The sequence below is a fragment of the Sapajus apella genome, unplaced genomic scaffold (assembly GCF_009761245.1).
Source record: "Sapajus apella isolate SASKATOON/1434 unplaced genomic scaffold, GSC_monkey_1.0 scaffold4, whole genome shotgun sequence".
NCBI classification, from domain to species: domain Eukaryota; kingdom Metazoa; phylum Chordata; class Mammalia; order Primates; family Cebidae; genus Sapajus; species Sapajus apella.
Window position 1 is genome coordinate 57,344,037 of NW_022436944.1, and position 23,912 is coordinate 57,367,948.

Below are 23,912 nucleotides of genomic sequence, written 5' to 3' on the forward strand. Positions count from 1 at the left end.
TGGTGGTAGTAATGGTGGTAGTAGTAGTAGTAATGGTGTTAGTAGTGGTGGTAATGGTGCTAGTGGTAGTAGCAGTAGAGACAGTAGTAGTGGTGTAGCAATGGTAGTAGTGGTGGTGGTGGTAGTAGTGGTGGTGGTGGTAGCAGTAGCAGTAGTGGCAGTAGTAGTGGTGTAGTAGTAGTGGTAGTGGTGGTAGTAATGGTGGTAGTAGCAGTAATGGTAGTAGTAATGATGGTAGTAGTAGTAGTAATGGTAGTAGCAATGGTGGTAGTAATGGTAGTAGTAGTGGTAGTGGTGGTGGTAGTGGTAGTAGCAGTAATGGCAGTAGTAGTGGTGTAGTAATGGTAGTAGTGGTGGTGGTGGTGGTGGTAGTAATGGTGGTAGTAGTAGCAGTAATGGTGGTAGTAGTAGTAGTGGTGGTGGTGGTGGTGGTAGTGGTAGTAGCGGTAGTGGCAGTAGTAGTGGTATAGTAATGGTAGTAGTAGTAGTAGCAGTAGCAGTACTGTGAATTGCCTCAGAGTCACTTGATGAGCTTGCTGCCTGTTGCCGACCCCCACCCTGAGTCCTGAGCCCAGGCCCGGACCCCCACAGCAGTCCCGGGGCCCCCGCTCCCCCAGCAGTCCTGGGGCCCCCTGCTCCCCCAGCAGTGCATACTCAGAGCCTTGACAGCCTTTTCTCCTGACTGCCTCTGCCCAGGCCCGGACCCCCGCAGCAGTCCCGGGCCCCCCAGCTCCCCCAGCAGTCCCGGGGCTCCCTGCTCCCCCAGCAGTCCCGGGGCCCCCCGCTCCCCCAGCAGTGCGTACTCAGAGCCCTGACAGCTCTTTTCTCCTGACTGCCTCCGCCCAGGCCCAGGTCCTGCTTTCTCCCTGCTCATGCTGCCGCTGTCCTCAATCAGGCCCTCTCCATTCCTCACTTAAGCCCAGGCAGCAGCCTACAGTCAGCCTTCCTACTTAGTGTCACAGTGTTTGTCTCAAAAACAACTCTGATCATGTCACCCCTATTCAGAAATCTCAAAAGTTTCTCTGCTGCCCACCACAGAAATTCTAAGCCACAGGGCCAGGCAGGCCCCAAGGGTTCTGGGTAGTCACCGTCCTTGCAGCCTGCTCCCCCCACGTGCCCTTCTCCTGCTGTCAGCACAGCCTTGGCCCAGAAGACCCTTACTCACAGAGCCAGCCCTGGCTGTGGCTGGGGTCCATGCTAGCTGAGCTCACGTCCTGGTGGCTGGCTGCTCCCTGGATCCTCACTTGTCACTTTTGTCATGCACAGGGATGTTCCCAGGAAAAGGTGGAATGGTGGCTCCTGGAATGACCTGCCAGTACATTGTCCAGTTTTTTCCCGACTGCCTTGGGGATTTTGATGATTTTATTTTAGTGGAGACCCAGTCAGCCCACACGCTTCTGATCCCCTTGCAGGCCCGGAGGCCACCCCCCGTGCTGACATGTAAGTGTGCACCGCAGCTTCCCACAGGCTCAGTTAAGGTTGGAGACCCCCATAAGGACCGCCTGGCTCTCAGGTTCCCTTTGTAGCAGGGGCCCTGGGTCCTGCAGAGGATACTGCTAGCAGCTTCTGTAGCCATCCACAGTGTGAAGCCACGAGTGTCCTGCTTGCTTTTGGGTTTTCTCAGTGGAGGTTGACTCACAGTGAGGGAGGAGGCCAGCAGTCCAGCTAACCCCAGCATAGGTTTTGCTGGCTTGTGACCATCCCCGAGGGGACCCGTGCCACAGCCGGCAAGGAAGAAGCGCCTGTGCGCCCTGAGGAGTCCTAACAGGTGTTGTCCTCGTGGCAGTGGGAGTAGGCTTCCTTGGCAAAGCTGGCTTCAGCTGGGCTCCCTTAGTGACAAGTTTCTCCAGCTGAGCATAGGCAGGAAGTTGGGACTGTGATCCCCCTTACTTCTGCCATAGCCCCCAAGGGCCATGCTGGGTGGCCCTAGCAAAGCATGAATCCACAATGGGCACTGACTTCTGCTGCTCTAGCTAGGAGTGAAGAGAGTCCCATGGCGTTACTGCCCTGTGGCCCACCAGCAGCCTGGGCGGAGCCCAAGTGGTGCAGGGGTCAGGACACATGTGCGCTCATCCTCTCTGCGGAGGGCTGGGCTGGGACCAGCTGTCCTGATGTCTGGCTGGACCTCAGAAGAACCACGACAGTAGGGCCTATTCAGAGTGACCCGTTGTTTCTCTTGCATGTATTCTTCTGTGGCTACAGTGTCACCAGTGTTGGACTGCGGTTACTGCCTCATTGGGGGAGTCAAGATGACCAAATTCATCTGCAAAAATGTGGGATTCAGTGTTGGCAGGTTCTGCATTATGCCCAAAACGAGCTGGCCAGCACTAAGTTTCAAGGTGAGTGATCACAGGTTGCTAACTGGAAAAAGTGCAAATCCATCAAAGGAAATAGCCCCCAGAGAAGCTTGCTGGAGCACACCTATGACTAGAAACACACAGAAGGTGGAGTGCTGTAACCTCTCTGTGCAACTGGCACAACCCGAATGAGAAGGGGTGTGTAAGGGGACCGGTGTTGTAGTTCTGGTTATGCCAGTAAGGCCTGCACCAGCCTGCGTGAGCAACATCACCTTTCTTATCCTTTAAGAGCTGGCTCAAATGTGACTGCATTCGCTCATTCGGCCCTTCTTTATTGTAGCAAATGACTGAATATTTCAGAGGTCACAAATTGGCTGCCCTTCGGCCAAATTCTGCTGGTAGTTATTTGGCACAGCACTTAACATTTTTTGAGTCAACATTTAAAAATAAGGAGATTTCACATAAAATTCTACATTTCCAGTTTCTCTGAAAAACTGGAAGATAAGCAGCCTAGGGCTGCGATTCACTGTGAGCCTGTTAGCAAGGGCTGCCCTGTTTCGAGATGTTCCAAGAACAACATTTCGCTCTTTCTGTGACTGACCGGGGTCTTGTAGGCATGGGTTTGTGTCCCTGGCATGCTAAGTGGCTTCTTGTGTAGGCACTGCGGCTGCAGCCCTTGTGACTCAGGAGCCTGTAGCCAGGGGTGGGTCAGGGTTGGAGGCAGACCCGTATGCTAGCACCTGTCACACAGGATGTCACAGTAGGGAAAGGACAATATGTTTTGGAGCCCAGGGGAGGGCCCCCGCAGCTCACCTCCTGAGTGAGACCTCACACGCCTGTCATTTGTGTCCCACCCACTTGGTGATGGTGTTCCTTGTACCTCCTGCCCATAGTCAGCTCCTCACAGATAACCTTCAGAGCCTCACCTAGTACCTGGTGCTGGCTGAGTAAATGCTGCTGAATGAACAAGCCTCCCTTTCTTCATCACCATGTGACTGGATAGTCCTTAAGGTCCTTCACGTTGCAAAATGGATGTTTGAAGGAGAGAAGTTTGCAGTCTGAACACTGGCTTTTACAGTTTCTTCCGCACCATTGTGTAAACTGCTTTTCTTTAAGGCCATTGCAACCGCCGGCTTTGTTGAGCAGCCTCCTTTTGGAATCCGGCCTTCGGTGTTTGAGCTGGCCCCGGGACATGCTGTGTTAGTGGAGGTGGGTGATCAGATTCGGCGTGTATTTCCTCACCTGCTTGCATGCTTGCATTTCTCTCCATTTTCATGACTCAAATGGCCAGTCCCATCCCACCTCCCAGCCTTAGTGATTTCTGGGTAGACGCCTATTCTTGCATTCTGCAGGGTGACGTCAGGTGTCATTCAACTGTCTCAGGAGCATTTTCACAAAGCAAATGCAGACAGCCCATGCGTCATAGCACAAACCTGAGCCTCGCTTGTCCACACCTTTCGTCCGGGAGCCACCTCCCCCAATGTCCAAGCTACCTCCAAGAGCTTCGCTTGGTTCCTCAGTCTGTCTTGGGCCTTCCCTCCCCCCATCATCTGGTACCTGGGCGATGACTGTGGCTTTGTTCTAGCTTTCCTGCTTCATCCTCAGTTTGTGTAGTCAGCAAGGCCCACCTCCCTTAGGCCTCATCCTGAACCTCTGCGGAAGCTCTCAGAGGCCTGCCCCTGGCTGTGGGCACCTCCTTTCCTAACTGGCCCCTTTGGCTGCCCCCTTTTGCTGTCGCGTCTGCCTGCTGGTCCCCGGAGGTGCCCGTGAGAAATGGTGATGCTTCCTGTCCCTGTTGCGGCACACTGCCGCCCTCCCCGACGGCTGCTCTAGGAGTGTGACTCCACTCCATGTGACTGCGTGTGGGGCTGCCACAGACATGCTTGGCCTTTCACGCTAGCCTGCTGAGGGAGGCACCTGACGTTCAGGAGCGAAAACTGTCTGGCTTCTGTGGGGTGGATTTGGCCTGCACCACATCACCAGGTCGTGAGATACAGCATCCCTTATTAGTTCTTAAACTCAGCTGCACATTGCAATCCCCTGAGAGACCTGGAAACAACACCAAGGCCCCACCCCTGAGGTTCTGAGCTCACTGGACTGGGCTGTGGCCTGGGTGTAGGACTTCTAACGTCCCCCAGGGAATGCTGGTGTGTAGCAAGGCGGAGCTCGACTGCCACAGCGACTCTGCCATGCTGTCAGGAAGGGCCTCCTCTTATCAGCTGCTTTCTAGTTTCAAGTGCCCAGTGGGTTCTGCAGCCCTAGGGTGTGGCTCTCCTATTCAGGTCCCTGCTGATCTGATCCCTGATGAGAACCTAGTTCTTGAGATTGAGACTCAGTCAGTTGGGGCTTCGTCAGGCCTCATCTGCTGCTGAAGGGCAGGTGGGTCTACAAGGCTCATACATAGGCCAGGCTCCCTGTTCTCTTATATATAGTCCAAGCCGTGTCACAGGCTCATCGAAGCTTCAGAGAATTGGAGCTGGTCTGCCCCGGACATCCCCCTCATCCCATCCTCCTGGGATCTCCAAGTAAAGAAAGAGGGTAGCAGCAGGACTCTTAGGGGAGCAGCGAGGGAGTCGGGGGAGGCTTTCTTTCCCCTTTGCATTTCTTGCATATTTTGTTTATTGATTGTTTGGGGTTTTGTTTATTTAAAAATGTATTCATAGTTCCAAATAAGAAATACATTTGCATGATTAAAAATTCAAGAGAGAGGCTGGGTGCAGTGGCTCAGGCCTGTACTCCTGGCACTTTGGGAGGCTAAAGCAAGAGAACTGCTTGAGTCTGGGAGTTAAAGACCAGCCTGGGAAATATAGTGGCATCCTGTCTGTATAAACAATTTTTAAAGTAAAAATAAATTCAAAAGCACCAGGTGTAGTGGCTCACACCTATGATCTCAGCACTTTTGGAGGCTAAGATAGGAGGATCACCTGAGGCCAGGAGTTTGAGGTTACAGTGAGCTGTGATTGAGCCACTGTACTCCAGCCTGGGTGACAGAGTGAAACCCTGTATCAAAAAATAGATAACAATAAAACATTCAAAACTGCAAATAGGTAAACAGTGAAATGCTCCCTTTCACCGCAGTTCCTCAGCCATCTGGAGCCACACCTGACCAGTTTTCTGAGTGCCCTTCCAGAGATAGTCTATGCCCAAATAAGCAGCTGCACTGAGTCTTTTCCCCATGTGCATTTTTTTCCTTCACACAGCAAGTTGCGCACTCTATACTCTGTTCTTTGCCATGTTTTCTACTTAACCCTATATCTTAGAGATCATTCTCATATGTTTTAATAACTGCATAGTATCCTATTGTGTGAATGGGCCATAATTTAGTTCAGTAGTCTCCTGCTGATGGACATGAAGATTTTTTTTCTGATCTCTGGCTACCAATTATGTATGAATTACACATACATCACTCTATCCGAGGATGTGTGTACCTGTAGGATACAGTCCTAGAAGAGTTGCTGTTCCAGGGCCTGGTGCTCTTGTAATTGTAACGCATGTTGCCAAAGTCTTTACCATGTGGGTTGTACCAGTTTAAGCTTTCAACAGCAATATGTACGGGTGTCTGTTTCCTAACACCTTTGCCAATACAGTATATTGTCAAACTTAAAAACTGTTCATGGACATTGTATATAAAAACATGCACAAAAATAGAGAAAACAGTGATCACCCATGTATTCATTACCATCCTAGCAGTTATCAACTCTTGGCCAATCTTATGCCATCTATACCCCTCCATTTCCCGAAGCTAATCCCCACCTTGCTCTTCTAGATTATTTTGAAGAAAAGACAAAATATCATTGCATTCATCAGAATGAAATTAGACCCATATCTCTCACCATATATAAAACTTAACTTATGGATTAAAGATTTAAATGTAAGACTTGAAAATGTAAAACTACCAGAAGAGAGAGATAGCATGGGGAGAAATGCCAGATATAGGTTACGGGGAGGAAGGCAGCAAATCACACTGCCGTGTGTGTACCTATGCAACAATCTTGCATGTTCTTCACATGTTCCCCAAAACCTAAAATGCAATTTAAAAAAAAAACTACTAGAAGAAAACTTAGGGGAAATCTCTGTGACATCGGTCTAGGCTATGATTTTTTTGGATATGATCTCAAAAGCACTGGCAACAAAAATGAAAATGGGGCCAGGTACGGTGGCTCAGGATTTTATGGCGGGAGGACCGCTTGAGCCCAGGAGTTTGAGACCAGCCTGGGCAACACAAGGAGAGCCCATCTCTATAAAAAATGTAAAAAACGGCCTGGCCTGGTGGCTCATGTGTGTAATCCTAGCACTTTGGGAGGCTGAGGCCGGCAGATCACGAGGTCAGGAGATTAAGACCATCCTGGCTAACATGGTAAAACATGTATGTCTCTACTAAACATACAAAAAATTAGCCGGGCATGGTGGCACATGCCTGTAATCCCAGCTACTCAGGAGGGTGAGGCAGAAGAATCACTTGAACCCAGGAGGCAGAGGTTGCAGTGAGCTGAGATCGCGCCACTGCACTCCAGCCTGGGTGACAAAGCAAGACTCTATCTCAAAAAATAAAAAAATAAAAATAAAAATAGCTAGCCAGGTGTGGTGGCATGTGCCTGTGGTCCCAGCTACTTGGGAAGCTGAAGTGGGAGGATGCTTGAGCCCAGGTGTTAGAGGCTGCAGTGAGCAGCGATCACACCACTGCACTGCGGCCTGGGTGCAGGACAAGACCCTGTCTCAAAAAACGAAACAGACAAAGAAACAAACATGGGTAGACCAATGGGATTACCTCAGACTAAAAAGCTTCTACACAGCAAAGGAAACCAGCAACAGAGTGAAGACAGAGTCTGTGAAATGGGAGAAAACCCTGTCATACATCTGATAAGGGGTTAATTCCCAAAATATGTAAGGAACTTAATAGCAGGAGAACAAATAACCTGGGCTGGGCATGGTGGCTCACACCCGTAACCCCAGCACTTTGGGAGGCTGAGGCAGGTGGATCACCTGAGGTCAGGAATTCAAGACCAGCCTGGCCAATATGGTGAAACCCTGTCTCTACTAAAAATACAAAAAATTAGCTGGGTGTGGTGGTGCATGCCTGTAGTCCCAGCTGCTTGGGAGCCTGAGGCAGGAGAATTGCTTGAACCCGGGAAGCGGAGGTTGCAGTGAGCCGAGATCGTGCCACTGCACTCTGGCCTGGTGACAGAGCAAGACTCCATCTAAAAAAAAAGAAGAAAAGAAAATAATCTGATTTTTTTTAATAGGCAAAAGACCAAATAGACATTCCTCAAAGGAAGACATATAAATGGCCAATGAGTGTATAAAAAACGTTATCAACATTATTAATCATCAGGGAAATGCAAAGTAAAACCACAATGAGCTCTCACCTGATACCCAATAGAATGGCTATTATCAGAAAGATGAAAGGCACGTGTTGGCGAGGATGTAGAGAAAAGGGCACCCTTGCCCACTGTTGGTGGGAATGTAAACTGGTACAGCGTGATGGAAAATAATATGGAGTTCCCTCAAAAAATTAAAACTAGAGCGACTGTATGATTCAGCAGTCCCACTACTGGGTATGTCCACAAATGAAACCTGGCTGGAGTGCAGTGGTATCACTGCTCACTGCAGCCTCTAAGTCCTGGGCTCAAAAGATACCATTTAAAAGACACCCGAACTCCCCTGTTCACCGCACCATCATTCACAATAGGCAAGCTTCGGAATCACCCTAAGTGTCTATCGATAGATGGATGAAGAAAATGAGGTGTGTGTACACAGTGGAATAATAGCCTTGCAAAAGCAGGAAACCCTGCCGCCTACAACAACGTGGAGAAGTCAGGAGGCCATTATGTGAAGCCAAGCACAACAGATGAATACTGCACAGCTTCACCCATAGGCTGGACCTTCAAATACTGAACTCTTAAAAGCAGAGAGTGGAATGGCGGTTACTGGGGCTGGGGGCTGAGGGAATTGGAGAAAACATTAGAAAGCAAATCACTGCACTTACGACAGCTCACTCTGCTCTTTGCCTCTCCTGGATGGTTTTCATTGACGTTTCTCTTATCGTGAATGAGGATATGTGTTGTCATTCCTTTAAGGGCCATTTGTATCTTGGTTCTGTGAACTTTCTCTTCATATCCTTTCAGCTTGCTCCCTGCTTTAGTCTGGGGTGGAGCGAGGCTGAAACACGGCCTCAGGAGTAAGGTGGGAGGTGGCAGGGAGGGGAGCAGAGAGTCAAGAGCAAAGGGAGGGGTGTCTGTGTGAGAGGAGGAGGGTGGGAGGTGGGGAGGGTGGGAGCCCTCTAATGGGATGTGTTACAGAACAACTCTTCTCTCCCCAGGTTTTGTTTTTCCCAAAGAGCCTAGGAAAGGCGGAGCAGACCTTCATCATTGTGTGTGACAACTGCCAGATAAGGGAGCTGGTGGCCGTAGGTGGGCCTAAGTGCACCCCCGGGCAGGGCTGGGGGGCTGCCCCGCTGCAGGGGCCACCGACTGCGTTAGCACTGGCAGCAGCCCAGCTGTGCCCTCTCCGTGTCAGGAGCACACTGAGAATGCTGCAGCCTCCAGGTGCCAGAGTCTAGTTTTGGGCCCCTCGCTCTGGTCTGACCTTGGAGACCCAAGCCAGTGTGGTCTCCAAGACAGTCCAAGGAGCCTTCTAGCAAGAGACAGATGGAAACCTGGGATGAAATCTTTCATTGTTTCATTTTGAAACTCACTTCGATCCCCTTTGGGGGATTGCCAGTGACTCACACATAAACAGCCAGAGGCACCTCTAGGTTTCTGTAGGGTTAGAAGAGGCATCCTGGGAATCACCATAAAATGCCCCTCCCTCCCTTCTTCCATCCCTCCTCCCTCCCTCCCTCCCTTCCTCCTTCTCTTCCCCCCTTCTCTCCCTTCCTCCTTCCCTCTCTTCCTCCCTCCCTCCCTTCCTTCCTCCCTCCCTCTCTTCCTCCCTCCCTTCCTTCTTCCATCCCTCCTTCCTTCCCTCTTCCCTCCTTCCCTCCCTCCTTTCCTCCCGCTTCTCCCCCTTCCTCATTAACTGAGTCCCTGTTCTATGCAGGGTTCTCAAAATCACCTCCTTTTGGTCTTCACAGATGTGAGGATGTTAGCCTGTATGCGGACATCCCCCTTTCCCCTCACAGACATCCCCATGAGCTGGCAGGGATCATGGTCAAGGCCAGCTGCATGCAGATGGTGGCAAGGGTCCTACGGCAGCATTGGCCTGGTTCCAGCCATACTGAGCCTTCACTGACTTCACTTACCCCACTTTGGCAGGAATTGGGCAGCTGATTGCTTTGGATCTGATCTATATTTCTGGCGAAAAAAGTCAACCGGACCCTGGAGAGCTCACAGACTTAACAGCCCAGCACTTCATACGATTCGAGCCTGAAAACCTTCTGTCCACAGCTAGGAAGCAGCTGGTTATTAGAAACGCTACGTGGGTAGCCCCTGTGTGTGCCCCAGCACCCAGCCTTCCTCCTTGCTTACCTGGCCCTGAGTCCCAGTGAGGCAGGAGGTCCTTCCAAGGGCCTGGGGAAGTCTGGGCACAGGATGGATATCCAGATTTGATTGAAGGATCCAGATTTACACAGTCCATCATGGAAACCAGTAGCTGCTCTTGGCTATTTAAATTTAAATCAATTAAAATTAAATTAAGAGCTTACTTCTTCAGTGGCACCAGCCGCATTTTAAGTCCTCAACAGCCACATGCAGCTAGTGGCGGTGATACTGGACAGCATAGAAATACAAGACCTCCATCCCTGCAGGAAGCTCTGTTAGACGGTGCTGCTCCAAAGCATCCTGGACCATCCCTAGCCAGCCTCAGCTTCCCAGACAGGGCATACCCTGCCTGTGCAGGGGAAGCCATCGACACCCCAGGGGCAGGCAGACTCCTGACCCGCCTCTGAGCACCTCCATGACACCAGGACAGGTCTCAGAGAGCCTCTCAACCAGGGCTGCCCCCGGGACCCCAGGCATTACACAGGACTCTGTCACCCCACCCCCAGGTAGCTGCAAGTCCTGCCCCTCCTATGCTGTGGAGTTGCCACCGTTCCTGTTGGCAGCCAGTGGGCACGTATCTTTCTGGACACAGCTTTGCTGGGAGCCCATAGCAGGAAAGGCACAGGGCAGGGGTGGGGTTGACACAGCAAACCCTGGAAACTCATGTGGGGGAGACACTGCAGAAGAGCTTCCCGGTACCCGGGGTGATGCCTGGACTCCTTCACTTTGATGCTTGGAGCATGATTTCCTGACTTACTATGTCCCCCGAGTCATGGTAGGTCCACCCTCCAGCTGCCATGGGTGGGAAGCGAGGGGCTCTCTGACATTGTCTCTCTCTCAGACTCCCTCACCCACCTGCTGCCCTCACCCACCTGCTGCCCTCAACCAGCTCCCCCGCCCCAGGCTCCTCCATTGGAAGGGCATGAAGGCTGACCTGGTCTTTTCCTCTTCCTAGTCCTTTCTGGCTCCTTCCTGGTGCAGGGCAGGCAGGCCTGGGGTGGGGGACTGGTCCCAGCAGAACTGGGCCATGGTCTTGGATGCATTGCCCCCACAGGCATGTGGAGCTGGCCTTCCACTGGCAGATCATGAAGCCCAACCTGCAGCCCCTCATGCCTGGAGAAACCTACAGCATGGACAGCATCAAATGCCACCCTGACAGGGAGACCGCCTTCTCCATCATGCCCAGAAAGGGGGTTCTCGGCCCCCACACAGACCACGAGTTCATCCTGAGCTTTTCTCCGCATGAGGTACAGATGGTGTCATCTCCGTAGCCACACATGGTTGGATCATGTCCTTAGACGCCACCCCCCCCACCCCATGTTCTTCAATCGCACTGAAGCCACAGCTGGGCCCGCCGAGGTGCCATCCTGCCCAGGCCGGCACTTGGCTGAGTGGGGCTGGCGTGCACCACTGGTGTGCAGGACGAAGCAGCTCATCGTGCCTGGTCCTGATCCCAGAGTCGCCCCATGTGCAGCCAGACCCTGGGCTGGTGTCCTCAGCTCTGGGTGTCTCCCATATGTCTACTATGGCAAAAAACATTACCATCCCCACCCATACCACAGCAGCCCCTTGAGAGCGTGAGGCGGGGGACCCTGAGGGCCAGGTTAGCACAGCGCCAGCCCAGCGTGGTGGGAAGCCCCATGAGCCATGGCCGGCTAGAGGGGAATTTGAGCTGGGCATGAAAAGGATGCTCCGGGGCCGTTGTTAGTGGGTTTGGGGCTAAGGTGAGTGGGTCTGCGTCTGAACCCAGCATGCAGCCACCTGTGTCTGTCCTGGGAGGGTGTGGTGGCTTCAGACACTTGAGGGGCAGTGTCAGCATCAGGAAGGCCTTTCCTTTCCTTCTTGCCCCAGGCCCAGCTGAGACAAGCCCCTGAGTCCTGGCTCATGTTCTGGCAGCAACTTCACTTTTCCTAGGGAGGGAAAGAGGCAGCAGGGAAGCATCCCAGGTTTTCAGAAGGTCCTTGTGGTGGCCAGGCTCAGGGAGGGAGAATTGCTGCCGTGCCCAGCCTCCTTCAGGACAACCTGCTAGAGCTCAGCTGCGTTTTCAGGTCACTGTGTTTGCCTTGCAGCTGAGGGACTTTCACAGCGTGCTCCAGATGGTGCTAGAGGAAGTCCCAGAGCCCGTGAGGTGAGAGGAACTGGGCCCCAGGTGAGACGGGGGCAGCTGGGCTTTCCCCCACCTTGGGGATTCCCCTGGGGAAGGTATGAGGCAAGGGGGGTGGGCAGCTGGCAGGCTTTGGGGAGTGGGGGCATTGTTTTGCCTCACCCTGGCAACCCAGCCCTGCAATGGCTCAGCACACTAAACTCACTGCGAGGCCACCCCGGGAATTTCAGAGCTGCAACTCGGGCCCATTGCTGCTCTTGGGCAGCCAAACTCGGGGGGCCCAGTGGTGGTGGGTGTGGAAGGAAGGGTTTGGCCCACGGTGTAAAACTTCAGGCTGGCACCCCAGTCCGCTTGGTGCAGAGATCCTAGGCTGGAGGGCTGCAGGGTGGTCCCTGGAGGCAGTAGGGCAGTGCCCCTGTCCCAGGCCTTAGGCTAAACCGCTGTCACAGCCATAGGTATTCGTCACCTTTTGGGCACTGGCTAATGCCTCTGATTTAGTGGGGCTCGGGAGCTGTGAGCTTGGCAGTGTTTTCTTTTTACAAGGCCAAACGTGGGACAGGGGCAGGGACATGCTAGGATGTGCTCGCAGGTGTGCCGGCTCCTGGCTCACCATGGGTTTGCATTTAGTTCAGAAGCGGAGAACCTGGGACACTCCTCCTACCCTGTGGATGATGTGATTGTCCTGGAAATCGAGGTGAAAGGCTCAGTAGAACCTTTCCAGGTCGTCCTAGAGCCATATGCCCTCATGATTCCGGGGGAGAACTACATTGGCATGAATGTGAAGAAGGCATTTAAGGTGGGCCGCTGTCCCTCCCCTGCCTGGGCTGGCCGAGGCGGTGCTGACGTGGGTGTGAGCAGGAGGGGCGGATGGCAGCAGCCACTGTGTGGAGGCTGAGGCGGTTCCCAGGGCCTTGAACCCAACTTGACGTGCACAGATGCATAGGCCAGGCATGGCTGTCATTTTATCAGCCTCCCAGAACCCTCTGAAAGTTAGGGCTGTGGAACCCATTCCCCTCCTTGGCAGAATATGACAGCCACATGCACTGCAGGGTGGAGGGAGGGTGCTTTCCGGTTGGGAAGCCCATGGCTTTAGGTGGCGGGGAGCTAACCGGGAGGTGTCATGGGGACCTTCACGAGCCCACGATCCTACAGTCCTTCAGCAGGTACAGAGTGGACATGAAGGGGCAGTAAACAGGCAGCCTGGTGTCGGTGTGTCTTTCAGATGTGGAACAACAGCAAGTCACCCATCAGATACCTGTGGGGGAAGATCAGCGACTGCCACGTCATCGAAGTGGAGCCCTGCACGGGGGTCATAGGTGCCCTGGGGGCGGCAGGAGGGTGGTGGCCTGCCTCGGGCTGGCTCGGGAGGAAATCTTCAGAGTGAAAGGAGGCCTGAGACTGCTCCAGCCGATGCCTGGGATGTGAGGCAGATGAGAAGTCCATGCAAGCCAGGTGTCTGTGCCCACCCATAGGAGGAAATGCCTCTGCTTCTCCTCTCCACCTCTCCCTCTCCCTCTCTCTCTCAGAGCCCAGTGAGGTCGAGGATTTCGAGTTGAACTTTACTGGGGGTGTCCCTGGCCCCACAAGCCAGGATCTGCTGTGTGAAATCCAAGGCTCGCCCTCACCAGTGGTGTTACACATTGAGGCAGCTTTTAAGGTGCTATAGGTGGAGCTGGGAGCAGGGTGGGCCCAGGGAGGTGGCAGGGCTGGGACACAGAGCCATCCCCTGGTGGCCCAGTGACAGGCCCTCTGGGTGTCTCAGGGGCCTGCCCTCATCATCAGCATCTCAGCCCTTCAGTTTGGTCTGCTCCGCCTGGGGCAGAAGGCCACAAACTCCATCCAGATCCAGAACATCAGCCCACTCCCAGCCGTGTGGTGCATGAAGGAGAGCCCAGTCTGCCTCCAAGAAAGGCCTGAGGATGTAAGTTGGGCGCTGCTGGGTCCTCTGATGCCCCCACAATGAGCCCGTTTAACTTGATGTGCTGCAATTTGCCCTGGTGCGTTTAGATCAGAGCTTTGAGGCTGGGGAGGAAAAGCCTGCCCAGTGACTTCGGCCTGGTGGTGCCTCTGGTTCTCACCGTGGCTGAGGAGATGCAGCCAGATGTACCCCCACAGCCGCGTCTCCTGCGCCCTTCTCCACTATCTGATTCAGAAATAGGGTATGGCTTCTCCCTCATCAGAGCCGGCTGAGGCAGGAAGCAATGGGCAGCTAAGTTGGGCAGAAAGCCTCCAAGGCAGCTGCCACTCCAGCCACATTCCCACCTCCGTCCCACTCTCTGGAAGGTTCAGATCCTCCCAGGGATCTGCTACCAGATGGCATCTGGTCACAGGCTGGTGGCCCAAACCCAAGGCTCCAAAAAGAAAATTCAAGATTCATTTCCGCTCAAATAGCACTTTTCTTTTTACTGTAAAAGTAGAAAAAAAGCAGCTAAGTATTATCATAATCATATTTAAATGCAACGGGCGATCTGGAGCAAAACAAAGTCACACAAAGCACCAGCTACTTGCAAAGCGGCCGCAGTGAGTTGTACGCCGCCTTCACCATGGCATGGCTGTGGCTCCCTGGTGCTCCGCACCTGTGAGACCCTGGCCCTGTTTGTTTGGTGACCGCACCCTCCCTCTGGCTGCTTCCCAGCAGCATCCCCATCCTGCTTGCCCACTGGCTCTCTGAGTCAGAACACCGCACACTTTTCCTCCTGTATTCAGGAGCCCAGGGAAGACAGTCCAAGCCACATGTACACCTTGTTTGTTAGCGCGCATCCCCTTTCTCCAGGACAGTGGACTTGACTTTCCACTCTGGGGAGACCCCGCTCCTTTACCGACGGCCTGTAGCTGGGCACCGTGAAACCTAGAAGTTATGACAGTATGCATCCAATTGCCAATGCCACTGCCAAGTACCTGTTACACGGGCTTGGAGTTCAATGCTTTCCCTCCCAGGACTCACTGGTCTCCCACCGTGGATCTTGATACCACAGAAGACTAAGGCTGGGGCTTGGGCTGGGATGGGGCTGGGGGCAGGGTGGCATCAATATCTTTAGCGTCCATGTTATGTTTAGCCAAGAACCCTTTCTTCAAATGAAACCTTACGCAAACACCCAGTACGTAGAATAAAGTGTGACTGCTCCAGCCACCCAGAGACCCCTTGTTAGGCACCTCTGCCGCATCCGCTTCTCCCAACATTCCAGTCCCCTTCACTGCCAAGGATCTCCAGGGATTTTCCAGAGCGCAGCTGGAAGCATACAGACCTCAGTGAGCCTCCTCAGTTGCTAGAGGAGAGGCTGGAAGGGACCGGGCTTCCCTAGGGTTGCGGGGCTGATAGGTGGCGGCATCCCTCTCCTCTCGATTCCAGTCTGTGGTGTTCTCCCACTGTGAAGAATAACCTGTTTTATCATGGAAATAACTGTCAGTGTTATAATATTGTAATATGTATGTCATAAGCAAGCCGGTGGGAATCCCGCCTCTACAGCTCTCTGTACTCTATTCTTTTGAGCTCTCAAAAACAATGTTGGGATTTGGGGTTTGTTAGGTGCTCTCAGATTAAGGGACATAGAAACCCCAGACTACAGCCACCATCAGAGTTTCAGGGCTCCAAGAGAGGTGCACATGAGCAACAAAGACAAAATAAAGCAAAGTGTTCCTTCCTTACAGGGGCAAGTGTCCTCTCTGTCAGGGCAGGAAGAATGGACTGTAAAGAGCCCTCCCCAGAGGTGGACACTTTTCCTCCTGTTCTTTCCCTTCCCCTCTCCCTTTGTGTGTGTGCCTGGCATGGAAGGAGGGGCAGACCTACACTGGGGGACAGGAGGAGTGGGTGGGGGAAGGACCATGTGGGTGCAAAAGATAATTCTGTGGCCACAGCAGACTCTCCGCTCCCCCAATCTAGTGACCTGGTGGCTTTCCTCGGTGGAAGCTGCTCAGAGGGCCACCCCCCTAGTTTGGTTCACCAGCTCACCTCTGACTCTCCAGCTCTCCCCGTTTTTCCTGGAGCACCTCCCTCTGCCTTCTATCTCTCAGATCTGGGCCAGGGCATGGGGACCTCTGGCTTGTGCATTCCTTTACTTGGAGACTCGGTTTCTATGCTCTTAATCCCGAGACTCTTGTGACTGTGGTCCCGCACCTGCTTGCCTCTTTCTGGATCCCAGATGGCTCTTGGAAGAGCTAGGGTGGCTTAGGGGCAACCTTGGTTGGGTGCGGCCAGCCCCCAGTTCCTCTGCAATTCCAAGTGTCCTCAGTGCTCATCTTCCTGAGTGTTCTCCGGAGCAGGTTTCTCCCTTCGACATTGAGCCTTCGAGTGGCCAGCTTCACCCTCTAGGGGAGTGCAGGGTGGACATCACCTTGGAGGCCCTGCATTGCCAGCGTCTGCAGACCGTCCTGGAGCTGGAGGTGGAAAATGGAGCCTGGAGGTAAGGGGACAGTGGGAAGAGCCACAACAACAAACTCTGTGCATCTTTGCGGTGTATTTATCTATATTATATATTTATCTAGAGGTGTTCTGGATTTAAAACTATTGACTCCAGAAAATTTGCATTCTATAAAATGTGTACATTACAGAAAAGAAACTTAAGATGACCCATAATCCATTATCTAGAGGTGATCCCCTGATAATGCTATGCATATATCCTTCTAGGGTGGGTGTGCTAAAGGGGTGTAAAGTGGAAACTCCTTTAGCATTCGCTAGTGTTTGCCTTTCGGGTTATACTCCTAGGGAAACCCTTTTCCATGCACAGTGGGTGATGTGCGCTCATGTAGGAATGCTCAGCCTGGACTCTCCCTACAGGAAAAGCTAGAAACAACCATTGTCCATAGGAGAATGGACACAAAAAAGGCGTGACATATTTAAATAAGCACATACCATTGTTTTCTGGAAGGAACATGCTAGAGGTTTCAAAGGTATTAGAAGAATTCCTTTTTTTTTTTCCTTTTTCATTCTCCCTCCCCTCCCCCATTTCCTTCCTCCTCTCTTTCTTTCTCTCTAGTGGAAAACTTCTCACATGTATAAAAACAGAGAGAATAGTATAATAAGCCCCCATGTACTCATTCCTCCCTTCAATAATTGTCAGCTCACTACAAGTACTCCTTCATCCATATCCCCTGTCTGCTTCTCCCCAGTCCTTCCCAAATTATTTTCAAATAAAGTATTTATTTTCTTAAGCTGGCTGGTGATAATATTTTGTTTCTAAAGTTGTGCAGAGGCAGTACATAGATGTTGTTTTACTATTTGTTAAACTGCATGTATGTTTTATACTCATTTTTGCATCTATTTGGTGTTTCATTGTAAAAACATTTAGATCTTTATGGATGCTCTTGAATTATCCTCCAAAAAGACTGTGTCATTTTATACTTCCACCTACAGTGTGTGAGACTAGCCACTGCCCCACACTCTCACCATGACAGATGCTATGGGACTTTGTATACTTGGCCATCTGACAGTTCAATTGTCCTCTCCAGTGATAACAAATACAGGTCTAGGTATGAGTCTTTGCATGGGTGCAAGGTGCTTTCTGGGTGTCAGAGGTGAAGGCTAAGTCTGCCTGCAGCTCAGGGGAAGGGCTTTCTATTTAATCTTTGCCTATTTCCTTTCCTTTTCTGTCTCTGTTCTTCTGAAAGGACCTTGTAGTATTCAGAATGTTTATAGTAGCAAGTGATGGAAACACAGGCATTACCAACTTAGGCAAAAAAGGAGCAGCATTGGCTCATGTAACGGGGCATTCTTGCCTTGCTGAATCCAAGGGCCCAACCTTTTCCCTTTGCCTGGTCTGCTTTCTCTCTTTCTCTACCCTCCCCTCCTCCCTCCCTCCATCCACCCCAGCCCCACCCCTCACCTCTGCTTCTTTCTTTGTGAGCCTTTCTCTCCTCTGGTGACAAGGGCCCTCTTAGCCCTCTGCCCTGGGGAGAGGCCGCTTAACGCTCCAGGCTCACACACTCACAGCTTAACAACCTCTGAAAGTGAATCTGGCTCTTTCCAGAGAGGGGCCCTGATTGCTCTTGTGTGGGCTGTGTACTGCCCCTTCCCCTGCTGGGCGGAGGGGAGCCTCTGTCTCCAGAAGAGGCAATCACGTTTTTTAAATTTCAAGCTTTGTTGTTTTTGGGTCTTTCCTTTTCTGTAGTAATCTCTTATTGTCTTATCAGTGCAAAAGTCTCTCAGATTCCCCTGAGAAAACTAATTTCTGTTTTCTCAGATGTTGGAGTTCTTCTTTACTTTTTTTTTTGAGACGGAGTTTCCCTCTTGTTGCCCAGGCTGGAGTGCGATGGTGCGATCTCGGCTCACCGCAACCTCCGCTTCCCAGGTTCAAGTGAGTCTCCTGCCTCAGCTTCCCAAGTAGCTGGGACTACAGGTTTGTGCCACCATGCCCAGCTAATTTTTGTATTTTTAGTAGAGACAGGGTTTCACCGTGTTGACCAGGATGGTCTCGATTTCTTGACCTCATGATCCGCCCTCCTGCAGCCCAATCTTTTTCTTAATTTTCAGTTTTAATTTTTATTATTTGTACAAATGTATGTGGTACATGTGCAATTTTGTTATGTGCATAGATTGCATAGTGGCCAATGTAGTTTGTTGGGACACAGTTATCAGTGGTGTTCTTTGTTTTATGTTTTAGTGGTGTTCTCTTGTAATTATTTTTATTTCTGCATGATCAGAAGTGATGTCCCCACTTTCATTCCTGATTTCTCTCATTTGAGTCTTGATCAAATTTTTCTTGGTCAGTCTAGCTAAAGGTTTATCAATGTTGATAGTTTCCAAGAACCAGATTTTGCTTTTGTTGATTTTCTGTAACGTTTTTCTGTTTTTTATTTCATTTCTCTCTGCTTCCTAGTGTTTGTTATTTCTGCCCTTCTGCTTGCTTTGGGTTTAGTTTGCTCTTCTTTTTCTAGTTTCTTAAGGTGAAAGTTTAGGTTTTTGATTTATAATCTTTTCTTTCTTTTAAAGCAAATGGTATTTACAAATATAAACTTTCCTAAGCACCGCTGCATCCTGTAACTTTTCATATATCATATTTTCATCTTAATTGGTATAAAAGTATTTTCTAATTTTTCTTGTGGTTTCTTATTTGGCTTGTTTATGAGTGTGTTATTTAATTTGCACATACTTTTGTTTCACAAATTTCATTCTGTTGTTGATTTCTAAGCTGATTCTATTGTTGGAGAAGCCAATCTATACAATTATAGTCCTTTAAAACTTATTGAGGCTTGTTTTATGGTCCATTCTGGAGAATATTTCTTGTGTACTTGAGAAAAATATGTATTCTGCTGCTATTGTGTAGAGTGTTGTCTGTTCTGTTTGGTTTTTAGTGTTGTTTAAATCTTCTATTTCAATGTTTATCTTCTGGTTAGTTTTTTTTTTTTTTTTTTTTTGGGGGGGGGGGGAAGGAGTTTCACTCGTTACCCAGGCTGGAGTGCAATGGCGCGATCTCGGCTCACTGCAACCTCCGCCTCCTGGGTTCAGGCAATTCTCCTGCCTCAGCTTCCTGAGTAACTGGGATTACAGGCACGCGCCAGCATGCCCAGCTAATGTTTTGTATTTTTAGTAGAGACGGGGTTTCACCGTGTTGACCAGGATGGTCTCGATCTCTTGACCTAGTGATCCACCCGCCTCGGCCTCCCAAAGTGCTGGGATTACAGGCTTGAGCCACCGCGCCCGGCCCTGGTTAGTTGTTTTTACATCATTAAAAGTGAGCTGTTGAAGTCTCCAACCATTACTGTTGAATTGTTGATTTCTCCTTTAATTTTCTGTTTTTACTTCGTGGATTTTGGGGTGCTTTTGTTAGATACATACACGTTTATAATTGTTATATCTTTCTAACTGACCTTTTTATAATTATAAAATATCCTTCCTTGTCTCTAATAACAATGTTTGTCTTAAGGCCTATTTTATCTAACATTCATGTATCCCCTAGAGCTCTCTTTGGGGTACTGTTTGCATGGTATATATTTTTCTATCCCTTTCCTTTTAAACTGCTTGTGTCTTTGAATCTAAAGTGTCTCTTGGAGACAGCATATACTTGGATCGTTTTTTAAAAATCCATTTTGCTAATCTCCGCCGTTTGATTGGATTGTTGATTCCATTTATATTTAATGTAAATACTAATAAAACAGTACTTACATCTCCCATTCTGCTACTTGTTTTCTGTATGAATTTTGCCTTTTTGTTCCTGCTTTCCTCCATTATTGCCTTATTCTGTGTTAGATAGGTATTTTCTAGTATGCCATTTTAATTTCCATGTTTCTTTTACTTCTTAAAAAGTTATTTTCTTACTGGTTGTCCAAGGCTTTATAGTTAATACCTTAATTTTAAAACAGTCTTGTTTAGACTAACACCAACTTAATTTCAGTAGTCTGAAATGTTGCCGTAACATAGCTCAGCTCCATTCTTTCCCCTTCCTTTGAACTATTACTGTTGTACAGATTACATATTTATACATTATAGGCTCATCAAAACAGTTTTGCAGTTATTGGTTTATATAGTTGCCCTTTAAATCAGAAAAGTAAGCAAAAATACATTTATTCTGTCTTTTGCATTTACATATGAATTTACCTTGATGTGTTTGTATCAGTCAAGGCTTAAGATTTGTTTCTTAATAATGTATTAAGGGGCTGGGCGCAGTGGCTCACACCTATAATCCCAGCACTTTGGGAGGCCGATGTGGGTGGATCATGAGGTCAAGAGATCGAGACCATCCTGGTCAACAAGGTGAAACCCTGTCTCTACTAAAAATACAAAAATTAGCTGGGCATGGTGGTGCACGCCTGTAGTCCCAGCTACTCGGGAGGCTGAGGCAGGAGAATTGCTTGAACCCGGGAGGTGGAGGTTGCAGTGAGCCGAGATCACGCCGTTGCACTCCAGCCTGGGTAACAAGAGTGAGACTCCATCTCAAAAAATAATAATAATAATAATGTATTAAGAAATTTATTACAAAGAATCAGCTTACGCAACTGTAGGAATTAGCTAGGCAAGCCTGAAATCTGTAGGGCAGGTTTTCAGGAAGGGCAGGCTGGCACTTTTAGGGACAAGATGAAGCTGTTATAGACACAGGGAATTTCTTTGGGTAACCCCATTTCTGCTTTTAAGACCTTTTAGTGGCCAGATGTGGTAGCTCACCTTTGTAATCCCAGCACTTTGGGAGGGCAAGGTAGGTGGATCACTTGAGGTCAGGTGTTTGAGACCAGCCTGACCAACACAGTGAAACCTCATCTCTGCTAAAAACACAAAAACTAGCCTGGCACATTGGCACATGCCTGTAGTCCCAGCTACTCAAGAGGCTGAGGCAGGAGAATTGCTTGAACCTGGGAGGCAGAGGTTGCATTGAGCCAAGATCATACCACTGCACTCCAGCCTAGGTGACACAGTGACTCTGTCTCAAAAAAAAAACAAACAAAAAAAAAACCACCTTTCAACTGATTGAATCAGGCCCACCTAGATTATCTAGGATAATCTCCTTTACTTAAACTTAACTGATTTTCAACATCAATCATACCTGCAAAATACCTCCTGCCATTCAGACATGTAAAGACGTTGCCCGTCAAGCTCCTGCTGTCACAACAAGAAAAGACGAAACGAACGGAAACGATGATTTTTCTTAGATCTGTCAGAGTTGAGGTTACAGGAAGTGGCCGCCCCAGAACCTGGAGATACCGGCAAATACCAAGTACAGATCAGTTTACCTGAAGCGGAAGAACACTTAAGTGGTAGCTTCAACAACTTCCTGGGGGCGGAGTGTGGCGAGCTTGAGAGTTTAAAAATCCTGGGGGCCCAGTAGGTTCTCACGGTAAAGACCGGAAAAAATTCTCTCTTGTATGGCCAGGGTGGGATGGGGAGGAGAAGTAAGCATTCTGAAATATGCCCAGAGGAAAAGTGAAGTAAGCCACTTCAAATTAAGCCCAGAAAGTTTTTGCAACAATTTCTCTTACAACCGAGATTTCTACTTTTGGGGCAATTACAAATGGTACTGTATTTTAAATTCCAGTTTCCACACATTCCACATGTGGTTGATTGTTGTGTGTTGATCTTACACCCTGTAACTTTGCCGAAGCCACCCATTAGTTCTAGAGTTTCTAAAAATATAGACACCTTGGGGTTTTCCACATAGACTGCACGACATCTAGAAATTGGAACAGTTTTATTTCTTCTTTTCTGATCAGCATGCCTTTTGTTTCCTTGTGTTCCAGCTACCTTCCTGTGTATGCTGAGATACAGAAGCCCTATGTGTACCTGCAGAGCAGCCAGGTGGAGGTTAGAAATCTCTACCTGGGTGTGCCCACGAAGATGACCATCGCACTTATCAATGGCACGCTCCTGCCTACCCAGTTCCACTGGGGCAAGGTGAGTGGTGAGCCCACAGCATCAGACAACAGTCTGCAGTTCTCAGCAACTGAGGCCCATGTGGGGGGGGCACTGTCCCCCAAATATCCTCGCAGAGCAGAGATACTCAGCCTCCCTCCCACAGCCTGTCCCTTGCTGCATAGTGTACGTGAAAGCTCCTCAAAGGAGCAGCATATCTGGTCCAGCTTTTTCTTGCCTTGCCTTTTGGGAATTCCAGTTTCCTGCCCAAGAAGGAGTTTCTGGTGAACACAGCTCGAGCCTCCCAGCCAGCACAGCCCATGCCTGGCCCAGGCAGCTGTTGGAGCCCACGTGTGGTGCTGTTCCTGCCTGTGGCTGACTGGGGAGCTCTGAGTGTCGTGGGAGATAAGGCCACATCCACGTGCACCGGGAGGGTGTGCCCTCTGCTCCCTGTCCTCTGGGCCTTCCAGGGCAGTGTCTTTAGTCCAGAAAACCCCCCAACATGTGGTAAAGTCCATCCAGGGTTGGGGAGGAGAGGAGAAGGGACCGTGGTTTATCCCCAGGAGTCAGCACCCAGCCCTGTCGGTTTTGCTGTGGGTCCCAGTCTCCCAGTCCCCAGCATTGCATGCAGCAGTGCTGAGCACTATCTGGACACTGGTCCATGCTGGGAGCTCAGTAAGTGACAACAGGCTCACAACATGTGTCTGCCAGCTCCTGGGGGACCAAGCAGATTTCTGCATGGTGACAGTCTCCCCCAGCCATGGCCTGCTGGGCCCCAGCGAGGAGTGCCAGCTCAGCTTGGAGTTGACTGCTCATACCCAGGTGAGTAAGGCAATGTGGAGGCTGAGTGACTGGGAAGGCGTCCTCCAGTTGTATCACCTGTGCCACCAGGGAGGCCCTACCTTAGGCCACACTGCTGGTTCTTGTGGCTGGAGAAGAGATTTCTTGCGATTGGTTCTGGGGTCCCCATTCCCTATGGGGTCTGCTCCCTAGGGACACACAGTCAGAGAGCCTGGAGAAGGCCTGGATGTGCCCTGAGACCCACTGGCCATGCCTGGCCTTTGGCATGACCTTTTGCCCTCCCCAGGCCATTGTCTGTGGCTGCAGGTGGGCCCAGCTTTCTGAGATCCAGAGCAGAGCTGTTGCTCACAGCAGGCACTGTGCTAGGTACTACTGGGGGAGACTAACTGGTGGCTCAGTTTCCCCCTGGAGTGGACCAGAGGAAGGCCTTCAGGGCAGAAGATGCTCAGTCCTAGGGCCCTTCCTAGCGATCCCTTTGTGGTTCTTGTAGAAAGAGAAATTTCTTCCTTGCAGAGACTGGAGGACTCATGTCTCAATTCCCCACCTGCCAATATGGGGCTGGCCGGCCTGAGTTCTGGGATAACAGACAGGCAGGCCCAGGCGGGGAGCAGCTCTTGCTCAGGGAGGGTTTGATTTCTATGGTAGCAGCTTCATCAGAGGAAGTGTGAGCTCCAGAGGCCCCCCTCTGACTCTCTGAGGGTCTCCCTTCATGCGGGCAGATATTTGGGGCAGACTCAGACAGCCATAATCCCTGAGGAAAGGGCCAGGCCTCCTGGGGCTGAGGGTGGGCCGACGTCCTGGGCTCACCGGAGGGGCTGGAGAGCTTCTACAGAGATGAGCCTGGCCAGAGGTCAAGGCTTCGTGTTGAATCCTCCTTCAGCAATTCCCTCTGCTGTCAAGACCATCTGGGCTTACCTCCTGGCCCCGGTCTGACCCCTGGACGGGCTTTCTCATAGGAA

The 23,912-nt window shown here is 50.6% G+C and overlaps 1 protein-coding gene across 2 annotated transcripts in view; it reads left to right on the forward strand.

Annotated features, from left to right (window-relative positions):
* Window positions 1-23,906, forward strand: part of DLEC1 (DLEC1 cilia and flagella associated protein) — a 51,383-nt gene extending 27,477 nt beyond the window's left edge. The window contains exons 8-21 of one of the 2 annotated variants that reach the window (XM_032270288.1): window positions 1,267-1,440; window positions 2,203-2,339; window positions 3,414-3,506; window positions 8,617-8,707; window positions 9,551-9,713; window positions 10,830-11,022; window positions 11,845-11,903; window positions 12,507-12,675; window positions 13,102-13,195; window positions 13,406-13,536; window positions 13,642-13,800; window positions 16,140-16,279; window positions 22,041-22,194; window positions 22,864-23,906. In XM_032270288.1, coding sequence (XP_032126179.1) covers window positions 1,267-1,440; window positions 2,203-2,339; window positions 3,414-3,506; window positions 8,617-8,707; window positions 9,551-9,713; window positions 10,830-11,022; window positions 11,845-11,903; window positions 12,507-12,675; window positions 13,102-13,195; window positions 13,406-13,536; window positions 13,642-13,800; window positions 16,140-16,279; window positions 22,041-22,194; window positions 22,864-23,145 — 2,039 coding nt within the window. In that variant the 3' untranslated portion in view covers window positions 23,146-23,906. Of the gene's footprint in view, window positions 1-1,266; window positions 1,441-2,202; window positions 2,340-3,413; window positions 3,507-8,616; window positions 8,708-9,550; window positions 9,714-10,829; window positions 11,023-11,844; window positions 11,904-12,506; window positions 12,676-13,101; window positions 13,196-13,405; window positions 13,537-13,641; window positions 13,801-16,139; window positions 16,280-16,653; window positions 17,282-22,040; window positions 22,195-22,863 lie in introns of those variants that run through there. The other variant, XM_032270295.1, reaches the window with a different exon arrangement.
* The last annotated feature ends 6 nt before the right edge of the window (window positions 23,907-23,912 follow it).